The following is a 16,278-nucleotide window of genomic DNA, read 5'->3' on the forward strand; positions in this document are numbered from 1 at the left end:
TGTATTCCTGGATCTTGGTTCTTTCATCCTGGACAGTCGCTCTGAGGCTTGCCAGTCCCTAGCCCCCCTTTCTATGTTTAGTGTACAGTCACAGGTGCTGGACTTGGGATGAAACCCTCCATGTATGGTGAGAAGCTTCCATGTCTTGATATCAGTGGCCTCTATCTCCTCCTTTGGCCAGCTAATTATACCAGGGGGTCTCTGATGACTGGTAGGACATACGTGTTGATGGCTCAAACCTTGTTCGTTCCAGTCAGCCAACTTTTCAGGAATTGCTTTTACTCTTTGTAGGTATTTGGCTGTGGCTGACTTTCTTACAGCCTCCTCATGGTTCCCATTTGTCTGCAGGACCCAAAGGTATTTGCTGCTGTCCTGAACATCGGCAAAGCTGCCTTCTAGTAGTTCAACCCCTCTTGGTTCTGATTATCTTCCCTCTCTTTGATATCATCCAACCACGCTTATCTAGTCCAAATGAAACTCTGATGTCATTGCTGTAGATCCGGGTGAGGTTGATCCAGTTTCCGTAGCCACCCTTTGTATTGAGTTGGATGAAGGGGTTCAGGCCTATGCAGAACAGCAGTGGGGACAGCGCATCACCTTTGTACTTGCCACATTTGATGGTGACTTGTGCTATGGCCTTTGAGTTAGCTTCCAGTGTTGTTTTCCACAGCCCCATTGAGTTCTTGGTGAATGCTATCAGTGTGCTGTCTTTTAGTGCCAGGCACTCCAGTATCCATGCGTGGGGCACTGAGCTGTGGGCTCTCTTGTGGTCAATCCAGGCAGTGCTCAGGTTGGTGCGTATAGTCTTAGAGTCTCTGAGCTTTGCTCATGTATGGACTCATGTGCCTACTCAGCTTAGCTGCTATGATATCTGAGAGGAGTTTCCATGTTGTGCAGAGACAGGTCATTGGCCAGTAGTTGGAAGGTGTTGCGCCCTTGTGGGGGATCTTTCATGATCAGTATTGTCCTGCCTTGTGATAGCCAGTTTGGGTGATTGCTGGCTGCCAGCAGCTCACTCATTTGTGCTTCCAGGCGAACACGGAGTTTTCAGCCAGTAGGAGTGGATCATGTCAGGTTCTGGTGGTGTCAGCTCTTCATGCCTGATACTCAGTGTTGGATGTGTGCCTTGGTGACTGGTTGTTGTTGTTGTTCTGGGAGGTTGCTGTAGTCTGCTTATAGGTCCACTAGCCACTTGGCATCAGTGTTATGTGATGCCTCTTTCTTCCAGTTGCCCTTGCAGTATTACTCAGTCTCAGCTGTGGGTTGGTTTGTCCTTGTGTTGTTGTTCCCTTGCAGCTGGGATCTCTCTCTCTCTCTCTGTCTCGCTTTCTGTCTCATTGTGTCATACGGATTACTGTTAATTTATTATGCCGATCTGTACTGTACGACATCTATTGCACGTCTGTCCGTAATTTAAGAGGGATCCCTCCTCAGTTGCTCTTCCTGAGGTTTCTACCGTTTTTTTTTTTTTCCCCCCGTTAAAGGGTTTTTTTGGGGGAGTTTTTCCTTATCCGCTGTGAGGGTCCAAAGGACAGAGGGATGTTGTATGCTGTAAGGCCCTGTGAGGCAAATTGTGATTTGTGATATTGGGCTTTATAAATAAAATTGATTTATTGATTGACCCTTGATGGATCTTTGGAGAACAGGCCAGAGGTACACTAGAGATGCAGAGGCCAAGAGAATACTCTTGGCCTCTGCATCTCTATTGTACCTCTTCTAGCAGCCAGAGCTGTGAATTGTTGTTTGGCAATCTCTGGAGGCTCACTTATGGACATCTTGTTGTACTTCTTATTCATCCAGGACCTGTCTATAATGACCCCAGTCTGCACTTCTGAGCTGTGTTGACATCTGCAAGCATCTCCTCTGGTGGGACTTTGTTAGTGAGCCAGGGTAGTCCTATCTGGGGATTGACTGTCCACAATCTTCATCTTCAACTTGGTGGATGCAGGTGTCATGACTGGTGGTGGGGTATCATGAGGTTGTTTAGCACTACTCTCCTCTACTGGGGTTAGCTCAGTATCTCCATGGTGTTCAGGAGTGTCCCCTTCTGCCTCTCTAGTTCCAGCTATCATAGTAGTTTCTTCCTCTTGATGTTAGAGCATTGGGCCACCAACTACTTCTTGGTCAGTGTGGAGTTTTGTCTCCCACTCACCCATTGGTCCCACATGGGTTGCATGTAGCCTCTCTCCTTGGGCCTGCTGTTGTAGTAGCATTCCATCAATTCTGTATACTCATCTCGTGTCCATGTTTGTCTTGTTCCAGTAGCCAACTTCTCATGAACATGTCCTAGCCCCTCAACAGCTGATGCAGACCTTGTTAATCTGGGCGACGTTCGAGCCGGTATGGCTTTTGTCATATTGCCCTCACTCATATTCCGAGGCAGGCTTGTGTGTGGCATGGGGGGGTCTGAATGAAACACACAATGAAACCTGAAATAAAAGTGAGCAGTGTTTAATCCAGAAAAAGACTAAACAATAACAGCTTTTAAAAGCAACAGGATGAGTGTACAAAATAAAAGATTGCATCCTTTTAGCAATTCAGATGTGTTAAGAAGAAAAAAAGAATCAGTTTTGACTCACCTGTAATAAATTACAAAACAGGCTGACAAATGGTCAGTCTTACATGACTTACATGACTTGAATTAACCAATAAAAACTGTCTTTAATGCTCAAAAAGGCCACATTATTCCCTGTTCCGTATTTTCACAATGGCGAACACAGGAGCTGTCTGTTTGTTCTTCAAATATATTTTGGTGCTAATATTTTGTAGTTTTAGATTTTGACTGCAGGGCTTTTACTTGTAACAAAGTATTTCTATACTGTTGTATTACTACTTTTACTTAAAGAGGCAACAGATAGCATCTTTTCCTAAATATATCATTATGAAAATAATGTGGGTTGCACAGGGTAGTGGCCACAGTAAAATCAGACTAGCGTTTACATAGGTTACTTAGTGGCTTTGCAATCTTTATAATAAGCTTCTGCCACTGGTGCCAAAATTAAGTGGAAAAAATCTGCTTTGTGACAGGAAACACGTCATGTATTGCAAAACTGGTCGGTCAGCCAATCAGGGACTGGAGCTGGTCCTTATGAGGGGTTGGGCATGAGATAGTTGAGTCATGAGTACAATGGCAGATGGACAAAAGTTTGGAAACAAGTGAAAAACGACCTAGCAAAAGAAAACTAGCTCATCTGTCTGAGGAGGCAAAGAAGAGCAAAAAGGAGAGTGATAAAAGAAGAGGAAAAACAAGAGTAAACCTCAGTCAGGCGTTCAAGAGATGGAGGGAGCTCCGTGACCAAAGAGACTTCAAAACCGATGTCCAGCTAGTTTTCTTTTTAGTGGATCAATAAGTAACACGGCTAAATGTTAGCTAGACGAAAGAGGACTGTACTGTACTGGCTGCTAGTTAATTCCTAGCTGGCCAGCATCGCAAATTGCCGCAACCAGAGACAGGGTAGCGTGTGTTGGTTGGCTGACATCCTCGTTGCTATTCTACAGCAGGCTTCGGACAGTGATACCTCCCTCCCTTCCTTATGTTCTCTTATCACGGAGGCAGCTATCAATGGACATCGCCCAGCTAAGTTACGCCCAGCTAAGTGAACACTGGACTTTGTTTCCCATTCAGTTTGAGCTCCAACCGGCCGCATCGTACGGTACCGTCTATTCTAGAATAGGGACTGCCTACATGTGCATATTGGTATAATTCCACTAGAACATGGCACTCTTAAATACTTGATTGATTGATTGATTGGTCAATCAACAAAATTCTGCAGTGTTTATTTCTTGAGGTATCACCGCTGCTCTGCTGCTCTGTTGCTAGGGACGCCATATGCAGTGGTCTTAGACTGAGGAGCATCAAAATCAGTTAACGTTAGTCCACACAGCTCTCCCAAGCTGGCCTGGAGAGCAGGGAGATCATGTCGGTCACTGGCCATAAATTTGAGGGCAGCCTCCGCAGCCATGTTCTAAGTGGGATAATGTATCTGTATAGTGAGCCGGTGACAGTTGAAAAATAACTGTTATTTTTCAGCGTCACCGGCTCACTATACATTATCCCTTATGTGTCTACTGTTGTTTGTACTGATACTGTACATATTGGTATAATTTACTGTGAGTTGTTTGTACTGGTACTGTGCCTTCTGGTATAATTATTTGCATTACTATTTGTTATTTCTTCAGATACATCTGATAATTGTTGCTCAGTCTCTTTACTCATTTATTTAGCAGAGTGTCCACACACCTTTTCATTCTACATACACATAGAGGTATACTGGTGGCTTTACAGCCTACATTTTATTGATTATCTCTGATCCCCACGGTCAATTTGGTTGTTGCGACAGTGCGAGCAATACTGCTGTCGCTAGCGAGGCCGGTTCTACGCAGGGGCAAGAGGGGGCAATGCCCCCTTAAACAAATGTCTTGCCCCCTCAAATCAAATCCGCCGAAAAAGGCACAAAACTGAAAAGTTTTCTCATCTGTCTCCACTCCACTCCATGCTGTGTGCCGGCTGTGTGTGCTCTAACGTTACTGTCTGCAGTCGGCAGAGACCCTCCCCCCAGTAAACACCCAATCACTATTTAGTATGCAAATGAGCCAAGGTGCATCGGTGTCAGGTTTCTCAGTCTCTGTGAGGCAGAATGCAGCAGTGAAGTGAAGCTCTGTTAAACTCGTCGTAGCGTCTCGTGTCGTGAGATACTTAATATATAGTTAACAACAAAGTGTGAGCATAGAGAGTGAGCCTGTCAGTGCGAACGTTTCTTCAATCACACAAGCACAGTGAGAGATGAGTGCCTGCTGCATGTCACATACTGAGGACAAATGCCCTGTGTGTGCCAGACCCCTACATAAAGCCCCGCCCAGCCTCTAGTTCTGCACAGTTTTTTGATAATCACAGCGATTTTTACAAAGTTTTTATTAACTTTTCACTCCTGCAGCTTTCAGCAGGTCAAAGGAGAGTGAAGAGAAATCTGTTAAATTGCAAACAAAAAAAACAAAAAACAAAAAAAATGACAAAAAACAAAACAAAACAAAAAAATATAAAATGTTCTGCTCTAGCCTATATCTGTTGTGTTTGTTAGTTCTGTTAAAATACTGGCTATAGTGAGGTTATTGTAACTATTAGGTTCAAATTTATTTCATATGTCTAGATGCCTAATGGCCATCCAATAAGATACATGTTAAGATGTTGGTTGTGCCTGGATGAAGGATATTTTTATTTTATTTTTTCTTAATTTTTATTTAATTTTTTGTTTATTTTATTTTTCAGTTTTCCTCCCTGAGGGATTGCCACCTTATTGTGGTCAGGGGGTTTGTGTGCCTCAGTGACCCTAAGAGCTATACCAGCAGGAGCTTAGTCTTCAGGTGGGACACCCAAGTTGGACAGGTCTTAGGGTAGAGGCCTGACAAAGTGCAATCCATTTCTTTAGGTTGGGGGTTGGACACACAGCTAACAACAACCCAATTCCATGTAGAAAACACTATTATCAACAACAAAACAAGCGGTGAGCACATTTGAGACCATGGTGCTTTGACACCCTCTATAGGGCACTCACACAGCGTCCCCACATCCTGCGAGTGAGTGAGTGAGTGACTGACTGACTGACTGACTGACTGACTGAGTGACCTTTATTTGTCAGCTCTACCTATGGCAAAAATGTGCTGGAGCATGGTGCCCCCTTCACATTTGTGACTGCCCCCTCATATGTGCCTGCCTAGAACCGGGCTTGGTCACTAGGTGGCGCCAAGCTAAAAAAAAAACCTGAATCCTATCTGTTGCCTCTTTAAGTAAAAGATCTTAATATGTCTTCCGCTGCTGGTCTGTAGTCTCTCGCTTGGTTTTTCTCTCTTCTCACTTGTCTCCATGCTCTATTCTTTCCCTCTTCCTGCTGTATAATAAACATGAGTTGCAACTTAAAGTTTTCATATTGTAACATCACCAGCTTATTTTACTGTTAAGTTGGAGCCATGGATGTAATCAGAGGCCATTAGCCTGAAACTCGTCTTTGGCCTGCTGCTTCGCCCTTGTAACATTTCCTGTCTGAAAAGCCTATGGGATTTATTTTGCCAACGTCAACATCTCTTGCATCATTTCCTGTCTGTCATTGAGGTTCTTCTCTGCCCTGCTTTGAGATGCCTCCTCCTTGCATGCTTCTGGAAGACTGGAAAGAACGATCAGTCAGAGTGGACTGGGCTTTTTGGGAGGAGGGCCTTGGAGAGACAAGGGCCTCTAGTTTCCCGGCGCGGCGCAGGGTGGCGCAGGGTGGCGAACCCCGCGCAGAGCTAGTTTTGAGCAGCGCAACCCGAGGTGCGCTCAGTTTCGTAGTTTGGCAGACCGAGGTGCAGTGAGATGGGTGTGGCGGCGCAGCAGGGGGAGGTGTTGACAGATCCAGCTTGGCGCAGTGACAGTTTCGTGCCAAAAGACTTCGCCGAAGGTGCGCTAAAAGCTCACCAGCTGAAACCAGATCTACTGTCAGCGCAGGCGGAGCACAGCTGGTGTAAGCCGAAGTTTGGCTGACCGCGGACAGTTCGCACATGTCACCAAAACCTCACAGGCAGGTCTCCAGAATGTCAGGCACATTAACGATTCAATAAATACCCACAAAAACCACTATTCAATGCAACTATCTGCAATCAGCACATAAATGTATCTCTATATTGACTGTCCCGTCACATCTGATGTCAGATCAAAGGGGATTGGCACCGTTTGGCATGTTTGGCACGTGTAATGGAAACCCAGCCTGATTTGATTAACACAGCTGCAAACTAATGAGTTCACATCCCTCTCAGCCAACCACAAACAGCCACAGCATCAGATAGGGAGTATATTTTCAGCATCTGTCATCTTAGAAAAGTCAAAAGAAAAGAAACAGAGTGAGACTGCGAGAGAGAAAGAGAGAGCGCATGAGAGAAACGCAACATTGATTTACAATTGTGGTGACCTCCTCCCAGGCTACCTTTGCATCATCAGCCCATGGAGGTCTGCTCGCAGTTCTGTATATTCGGACACTGCGAGCTTGGACCTCCCGGACCAAAACATCAGTTTCCTCCTGGGAGAAGTTTGGCCGTCTGATGCTGCCGCTCTCTTTTGCCATGGCAAATTGAGTAAACTCTCATTATGCCTCCACGCGGCGCATTTAAGGGCGAAGAGAGGGGCACATATGATGCACAGGTAGGAGGGACGGAGGTGGGAAAGAGGAGTAGCTGCGTCAGCGTGCACGGTGTGCCAAATTTGCAAAATCTGCCGGGTCACACCCAGTTGGCGAAGCGCAGGTGCGCTGCACCTCCGCCTCGCCTGGTCTGCGAAACTAGAGGCCATCAACTTAAACAGAGTGTTTCAGAAAGATGGTGAATACAGGTGTTGCATCAGTATGCAGTTTTTGAGACTATATTGTGTCTTTTGAACATTCCCAGCTGGCTGCCAACTTTGTTAGACATTGATATTTGGCTAAATGTAGGTTAGAATATTTACGACAGATGACGTTGATGTTTTGTTGTTTTTAAGTTGTTCTGCTAAGTCACCAAGTCTTTCACGTGTCTCATGGCAACATCATCTTGACGTAGAATAATGACATTAGGTTGTAAGATATGGAGAACAAAACCGTAAGTCTACAAAATATCAGAATATTGACATCCACACAACATGAAATTCTAATATTATTAGACAATTAAAATATAGTCAACCCAGTTTTCATTCCAATCAAAATTTAAAGTCCAGTGTAAGAGTCCAACGTCTTTCTAATGTCATGTTGATGTCCAGTGCCAGATGGGTCAAAGCATGTAAACATGTAATAGTGGAAACCAGAAATAAAAGTATAAACCTGAAAAGGAACACAATATGCATTCTTAGAATTATTGATATTGTACTAATCATTTTAGTGGTCTTCCAGTATGAGACCAGTATGATTGTAACATGACATCTTGGGAGTAGCTTTGCAGGCAGCAATATAATTTACTTTGTCTTTTTTCAGTCAGTCAAATACAGTTTCTGTTCTTCTTTTGAAGGCAATTTGGTAGATGCCCATCTGAGCTTACATGGCTTGGGTGGTTATGTGTCACTGCATGCAGTGTATACTGTATGTGTGAGAAAGGGTGTGCATGTTGCTGCCTTCTTTCCTTTCTTGGCTCACTCTGCTTCAGCTGTTTCAGACTTGATGGCATAACCACACAAGATAACCAACCTCCCTGACACTGAGGCCTATAGCCAGAGGGAGGCATTTGTGTCAAACAAGCGCTCTGAAGTAACGGCATACTGGTTAAACAGAAAACCAAAATTACATAGTGTCTGTGGCTTGTGTCTCATTTAGAATATCAACATAAAACAGAACCATAAGAAATCACTTGATACAACTCTGCTCATTTTTCTGTCCTCCACACATTTTGTTTTCTGCTGGTGTCGCTTTGTCTCTTGCAGGTCTACAACATGTTCCACCACCAGAGTCTGGGAGTCAGGATCAACATTCGTGTCACCAAGCTGGTGTTGCTTCACAGCCGGCCAGTAAGTCTGACTTTTCACCTTTTTTGGCCCCTCCTTAGCTATGTGTCGACCCTAACAACCTGACTGTCAGCTGCGAAATGCTAGCGAAATGCTAGCCGTGTGTGTGTGTGTGTGTGTCTGTGTGTCTGTGTGTGTCTGTGTGTGTCTCCATGCTTGCTTGTTTGTGTGTGAGGAAGGTTATGCCCCTCAGAAAAGAGATTCTCGTCTTCCTGTTTTTATAATATAATCTGCAATTAACACTTACCAACATTTGATTCCTAATTTTATTTTTAATGTTAGATTTGAAATAGTGCAAAAAATTTTGGTCCCCAGGGATGCAAAAGTTTCTAAAAGGTTAGTGAACTGTACAAATCCTTTTTTTTTCTATTGCAGTCACTTTTGCAATGCAGTGACATAGGGAACATAGATGGTTGTGGCATCTATCTTATCACCTTTTATTCTCTTATAAGCCTTGATCCTTATGTTACCCATGCAAACAGTATGAATTTAATCCTCCTATTATGTAACATGTTAATTTGACTAATTTCCACATTTAAGTTGTTAAAAAAAATTTTGGTTACAAACATACCTCGGACCAGATTAATAAACTAAAATGGATGTGCACAAAACCGTGTGTATGCCTATTCTCACACAAAACCTGATGTTTAGAAAGAAAGTGTGCGGTGAGAATGTTCACACCTCACACAAATCTCAGACCAGGCATACACACAGTTTTTGTTGAGACAGCTGTAGGTGATATAAGGTGTGTTTCGACATGAGCACTATGAATTGATCATATTTCTGATGTTTAATAATGATGATGATTGAGATTTTACTGAGGAATGTGATGAATTAGTGATGTAGACCCTACAAATAGCCAAAGCTGGGCATGACAGCTGCTCTGGTACCGCTGGAGAACTCTGCTGATGCGACTTAGTAGGTGAAATTGAGGATGCACCCAGAGAATGCATTGTAACAACTCAGATGATTCCCTGACTTTCCATCTAGCACCATGAGGTTGACATTTTTGGCTTTCAATTAAACATCTTGAAAACTAATAGATGGATTTACTTGATACTGTATTCGATTCAGACATTTGTGTCCCCCTCAGGATGAACTGTAAGATCTTCAGTGGTTCCTTAACTTTCCTTTGAGCCATCATCTGATCAAAATTTCATTTTTTTTCAATAGTTTGGTTTATAACCAAAAACCCACAAAACTAACGGCATTCTCGTCAGCCTCAGCTGCACTTTGTGTTAAGTGCTATTTGTTAAATTTGTTAGTGCTAAATATATGCATGTTAAAACACTGTGGCTGCTTAGCATTAGCATGTTAGCATTGTTGGACAAATTCTGGGCCTCACATGGTGGCCATTAATGTTGTAAATTATAATATTAGGCCTCACGGGGAACACCATAAATGTTGGAAACAATACTGGACGTCATACGGAGGCACCAAAAATGTAGGGAATCTACTGGTGATACTATAGAAGAGGGGATACTATTTGTTGTGATCTAGGCACCAATGCAATGTTTTACATGGCGGCACCATTTGTTGGGACTTAAGCCTTAACATGGGCCTGACCTCGTAATAGATCTCCAATTAAAGTATCAAATTGGCTATCTGAAATAATTAATAATTAAATTAATAATGTGACTTAATTTACATTAAATCACCTCGTGGGGCACCATTTCTGAAAAGGGAAAAATGATAGCCAGTTAAAGATATCAGTCTCATGAAGTTAAACTATAACCAAATTTTTGATTAATACTTAAATTAATAACAATAACCAAATTTAATAGCAAAGACTGAAGGATTTCGGAGTTCTTGACACAGCAGAGGTTGACTATTCATTCACTTTTGTGCAACATTAAACAGACAGCGGGTATGATTCCAAAAATATAGATTTATTCATAAAGGAAGCAAAGCAAAACCAAAACACACAAATTCTAACTAGCTAACTATATACAAGCTTGGTGTGTATGTGTGTGCGAGAGAGAGAGAGAGAGAGAGAGAGAGAGAGAGAGAGAGAGAGAAACAAAGGTGGGTGTGGTAATCAAAGGGCCGTTTGGCCTACAAAACAAAATGGCTGACAACAGAAACAGAGAACTACACAATGGCAGAATCAAAGCTGGCTTCAGATCGGGGGAGGTGTCTATCTGACTGTGTGGTCAGGACAAAGACAAAGGAAAAGAAGCGGGACATTGAGTTGCCTTTTTGGGTGTAGTTCTGTTGAAAGCAAATTTGAAACTGAGTCTATGTGAATGTGATAATGTGTTTCAAATGGCCTGGATTTGTCCAGAGGATGTTTAGTTGCGTGCAAGACTCTGTCTGAGAACAGCATTAACAAACCAACCTCACTTAGCATTGCCAAAGCCAACTAACCAATAACCTAACTGCAAACAGTCACAACAATAACTCAGTAAACAGCATTAAATCAAGAGGAGAAACATTCACATGTCCAGTTAAGATTTTAACAAATGACAAATCATCTATGGTCCAGTGAATCCCAACAGCATTTAGCTGAGAACAAAGCTGTGTCTAAGTACAACCTCAGAGAGCTGCTAACATGCTGTTTGGAACCTGATTACTGACAGGAGGTGGGTCAACTGCTCAGGTAGCTTGTTGCTCATCTAATATTTACTCTTATAAAATACACCAAGATATAAGACTATTTACAGAAAGTTAAAAGTTCCTGTATTATGTTCATATAATTAAAGAAACAATTGTCAACATGTAATGTGTATCAAAGAATTGTTAAATGTAGTGTGTGTTATATTTCTTCTTTCTGAATTTTTTTGACAAGCCATGATAAAATGTTATCAATTTGAACTGTTGAACCTATTTGAGAATGTGTTCAAACAGCATGGATCATTAAAAGGAGGGTTAAAGCAAAAGGAGACATAGTACTAAGAGAGGTGATCTGCTCTGTATTTGCTCTTCAGGAAAAGCTAAAGGTGGGCCATCATGGAGAAAGATCTCTGGAGAGCTTCTGTCATTGGCAGTATCAAGAGTTTGGGGCACGGTACCTTGGTACCAACCACATTCCTGGTGGAAGAGATGACATTCCGCCAGTGGACACTGCCGTGCTTGTCACCAGGTATGTAGCCAGCACCCTCTTGGAAAGGCAGTCTTACAGTAAGTAAAACTGCAGATACGTAACCTTTATCCATGTTTTTTCCATCCCATTGAATCCAAAATGCCTCTGCACATTAATTCTGATTGCACTTGGTGTCATGGTTAGATATCTTATATGGCTAGCTCATTTTCCCCATTTTGCATTTTCAAAGATTTTTTCCACTAGTAGTTTGAATTTTGACTAAAGCGTGTTTAATTTCTCCTAGTTTTGATTTTTAGCTCATGACGTAGATTAGGAGGTTTCACCTCTTTCGTTCCAAATTACATCTTCAGACTAGCAAAGAGCAACCTTCCACCCAGCATAGCAACAAGGGCAGGAAGACAGAGATGAAAGCAAGAAGAGGGCAAAAAGAAAGAACCATGAGAGAAAAGCAAACAAGCATGGTTACTCAGATAAGAGATGATTTTTGGTTTTGGTCTGTTTTGGGGGAGTTTTGGGGGGCAGAGTCAGTCACCTCCTGTCCATAGACGGGCAGGTTCAACACCTGGATGCTGTTACTCTTTTAATGAAAAATATTCCGATTTGACAGTTGCATGAATTGTGTATTTTTGATAGTAGTTAGGGTTTTGAGAGTGAAAGTGAAGATGGTGGAATTATGTTATTGGTACACCTCCTAGCTTAAAGGTAGTGGAACAAAAGTCTAACCAAGTCAAAAACATAATGTTATATACACATACACATAATAATACACTATTAGTAAGACAAAATCCAAACTACATTTTTGTAGAAATCAAAGTTGAGTGGGATTTGAAGTCATTTCCAGCTAGTTTCTGTGGGTAACTGGCTGGCCAGTGGGTGGGGGAATGTTTATTCAAGTAGTACCAAAAGTTCACACTGGAGTGTGACTTGGTCTCTGCGTCTGTTGCTCGATCATTGCAAAAAATAAGTTCTGTGGCAAACAAAAGTTTATTATAGTTGCACGCTTTATTAACCAAGATAATATTCACAAATGACCACTACTTTATGACTTTTGAAGCCTAAATGCAATGGCCAGAAGTAAAAAGCTAACATTAGGCTATAAACGAACTACGCCCTGGTCACATGACTGAACAGTGACCCCACAGCATGGCTGTAAAGCTGTGTTCAGCATGATGATGTTCTGTAGTCTCATTTAGCCACTTTTTAGCAAGCCTTTTTTTAAGACGAGATTCATGAGTGGGGTATTTGCTGATGTATTCTATGACGTAGAGCACAATGTGAAAGTCTCTTGAGCTTGTGTTAACCACAGAACTTATTTCAGGCATCAAACCAAAAACACATTTAAAGAACACATTTGCTTCGAGATAAGGAAACTGAGAGTACTAAAAGGAGAACTAATTCCCAGGTTTCAGGACTCATTCCTGGGACACTCTATGGTCATGTTTGTATTAATTGTATTATATTCACAAGTTAAGGCAGTTTCTTCTTCTTTCTTGAAATGGCCAACTCAATTTAAACAGCAGTTACATTCACTGCCTCTGTTGACTTCTTGACATGAACTCACAAAATTGAAATAAGAAATAAATCAGTACTGGGAAAGACAGAAAGAAAATTGCCCTTCTTCATCTTGTGGCTAAGTCAAAGACCTTTGTTTCTCGAAACTAGTGCCCATCCAATACAGGATTTTTGAGAACAATAACAATTTTAGAGGTGAAAAAATAACCGATAACTGATATGTAGTGAATTTTTGAGTTGGATTGTTCACCAATTTTACACTAATATGTCTGCTCAAGGGTAAGAAAAACAAAAACAAAAAAAAAACAGTTACAAAGTTAAATAACTTTGTTAAATATTTAACATGACTATACACTGTCTAACAAGTCTAGAAATGAACAAATGATCCCTGGCTTATCTTTGCAGGTATTTGCACACAACTAAATCACTATCTCTGAAGAAGTAGTTCCATACTGCCCATTTACGGTGGCTTTCCAGCCATCTGGACATTTTATTTGAGCTGGGCATTTTTAAAATGTAAAGATAGCAATTCTAACTGTTCGTGTAGTTGATGTACTGTATAAAATTTAACTGAAATGTAACCAGTAACTATAAATTAGCTGATAAATAAATGTAGTGGAGTAAAAAGTACAATATATTTTTCTGAAATATAGTGGAGTAGAAGTATGTCAAAGCAGAAAATGGAAACACTCAAGTAAAGTACAAGTACACTTAAATTGTACTAAAGTACAGCACTTAAATGTACTTAAATGTATTTAGGTACAGTTGCAGCCACTTCAGATTTCCCAGGCCTTCCGAAAGCCTTCCAGAAGCCTGCCAATGTCCTCCCAATTTCCAGCCAAATACCATTCCCTCCACCTTTCTGGGGGTGTGCCTAGATTCCACTGTAACACGCCCATTTATTCAATTACAAGGTGTCACCATGAGATGGCGCTTCCCTCACAGAAACACAAAAACTAACAAAGATTTAGAGGTGCTTGTACTTTACCTAGTAGTATTTCCATTCTATGCTACATTATTAATCTACTCCACTGTCTCAGATGCGAATATTACACTTTTATTGCACTACTTTTATTTTAAAGATTTAGTTTGGCCTATTAGTTACAGTACTTTTGTACAATAAAATAAATTTGTTGTTAGGTTATATTATTACAGGTTATAATAAGCCACCCAGCAGTATTTAAGTTATTAAAATGACCACCTTTATCTGCTGCAGCATCGGTGTTATAAACATATTATTATTAAGGAAAATTTTGTTACAATTGGCCCAGGTCTCCACTATCTGAAAATATTGAGTTAGTCTCTCAGAATAATGAGAAACATTCTGAAAATAACTTAGTGCCTGAAAATAATTACTTGAATCATTTTGAAAAAGTTGCTCATTAAGAGACTTAAATTTTAAAATAACATTAACATTAAAGTTACAATGTGTAATTTACGTGGTTGTTTATTAGCAAATATCAACTATTGCTTTCATAAATATATATTTACCAAAGTGTAATGCAATTCACATACAAATGGAAGCTTTCTCATAGGCTTAGAATGATTTCTCTACATATATATATACACAGGCAGGGCGCGGTATGCTGGAGGCTGCCTTCTTGCGTCGCCATATTTGAATACAGTGGCCGAAAGAGATACACACGCTTCGCCTAGAACTTGCCGTCACTGGAGACAGAGAAGGTGAAGCTCAATCCGGGGTGCTTCTGCGTGAACCTGCTTTGTACTTTTATGATTCTGTCGCACTTTAAATGGAGGACCACACACATGTTTTGCCCCGTAAGAGGGAAACCAGGCCACCAAATAAAAGAAGAAGATCAGACAAGCGAGGACGGGACAAAACGCGAGTGAATCTCGGCGTTGCTTATTCCAGGTGGAAAAAACTCCTGTGGAAGAACACTCTGGAGACGCATATATTATAATAGTACCAACCTATATTTGCCGCACTGTGCCGTGACTATCACATGAAACGTGTTATTTTAGCATTACTGTGCTAATGTTTGCTCGTGTTACCAAAACAATTAGAGATAAAACACTCCTAACATAATGTTATATCTCACAGATGAGCTATAACATATTGTAGCATCCGCCAGGATGTGTGGAAAGGATGATGCAGTTATTCAGCAAACCACCTTTTATTACTGAACAGTACAGGTTACTGTTGGCCATAACTACACCAAAACAACCAACAAACAAGAACTTAGCTGTAACTCCAGCTGTGCACTCCTGCTCTCTCCTCCAGCTCGCTCATACACACACCAGCATGTGCACTCACACAGCTCTCATCCCCGTCACACTCGCACCCCGCCCCCCTACCTATACCAACCTGATCTCACAGAAATACGTGAAATGACCACGACCTATTAACACCGCATTCCGTGGTGGCAGCACGTAATGGGTTGAAATTACGTGCTGCCACCACGAAAACAATACCAATGTAAAGTCAATTAGGGTCCTCTCCCGTGGTGGACACACGGATTCCCTGATTCAATCACGTCACGTCAACCTCGTTTTCCTCAATGATATCTTTAACATTCCTGTATACACACAAAAACGCGGAAGTGTCCTTGATATTAAAACGGCAAATACATTCCCCTGTTATAATTTCCCACCAATAATAATAATAATAATGATAATAACGTGATAGTTCGGCTGTTCTAGATATTTGTTATAGCCTATTCAAATATTCAATCACATAAACGCCGTTTCTAGAGAACTTACTAAAATATCTGAAATGAACCATCATGCCTACTTTTTCTTGACATATTTCATCTAGATGCAGTGTCATTACTAGTTCAGCTTTACTAGACATTTGATATACTCAGTAGATGTATCTTTTTACGACCCTGTTTTACAACAAGCCGCAAAAAACCTACCGTCCCAAAAACGCCGTTTTTAGAGTACTATCTAAAATAACTACGATTAGCCAACATCCTTGCTTTTTTTCTTAACATAGTTCATCTAGGTGCAGTGTAATAACTACTTCGGCTTTACTAGATATTAGATTTATTCAGTAGATCTAGCTTTTTACAACCCTATTTCACATGCCGCAAACGAACCTACTGTCCCAAAAACGCCGTTTCTAGTGTATTAGCTAAAATATCGAAAATTAGCCGACATCTTTACTTTTTCTTACCACAGTTCATCTAGGTGGAGTGTAATAACTAGTTCGGCTTTACTTGATATTAGATATATTCAGTAGATATATCTTTTTACAACCCTATTTAGAGCC

At 41.3% G+C, this 16,278-nt stretch overlaps 1 protein-coding gene across 2 annotated transcripts in view; it reads left to right on the forward strand.

The window, feature by feature from the left end:
- Positions 1-16,278, forward strand: part of adamts17 (ADAM metallopeptidase with thrombospondin type 1 motif, 17) — a 526,549-nt gene that overhangs the window by 107,448 nt on the left and 402,823 nt on the right. For both annotated transcript variants that reach the window (XM_033627478.2, XM_078162521.1), the window contains 2 exons: positions 8,411-8,494; positions 11,419-11,573. In XM_033627478.2, coding sequence (XP_033483369.1) covers positions 8,411-8,494; positions 11,419-11,573 — 239 coding nt within the window. The remainder of the gene's footprint in view (positions 1-8,410; positions 8,495-11,418; positions 11,574-16,278) is intronic.

This window comes from Epinephelus lanceolatus, chromosome 2 (assembly GCF_041903045.1).
Source record: "Epinephelus lanceolatus isolate andai-2023 chromosome 2, ASM4190304v1, whole genome shotgun sequence".
Lineage (NCBI taxonomy): Eukaryota > Metazoa > Chordata > Actinopteri > Perciformes > Serranidae > Epinephelus > Epinephelus lanceolatus.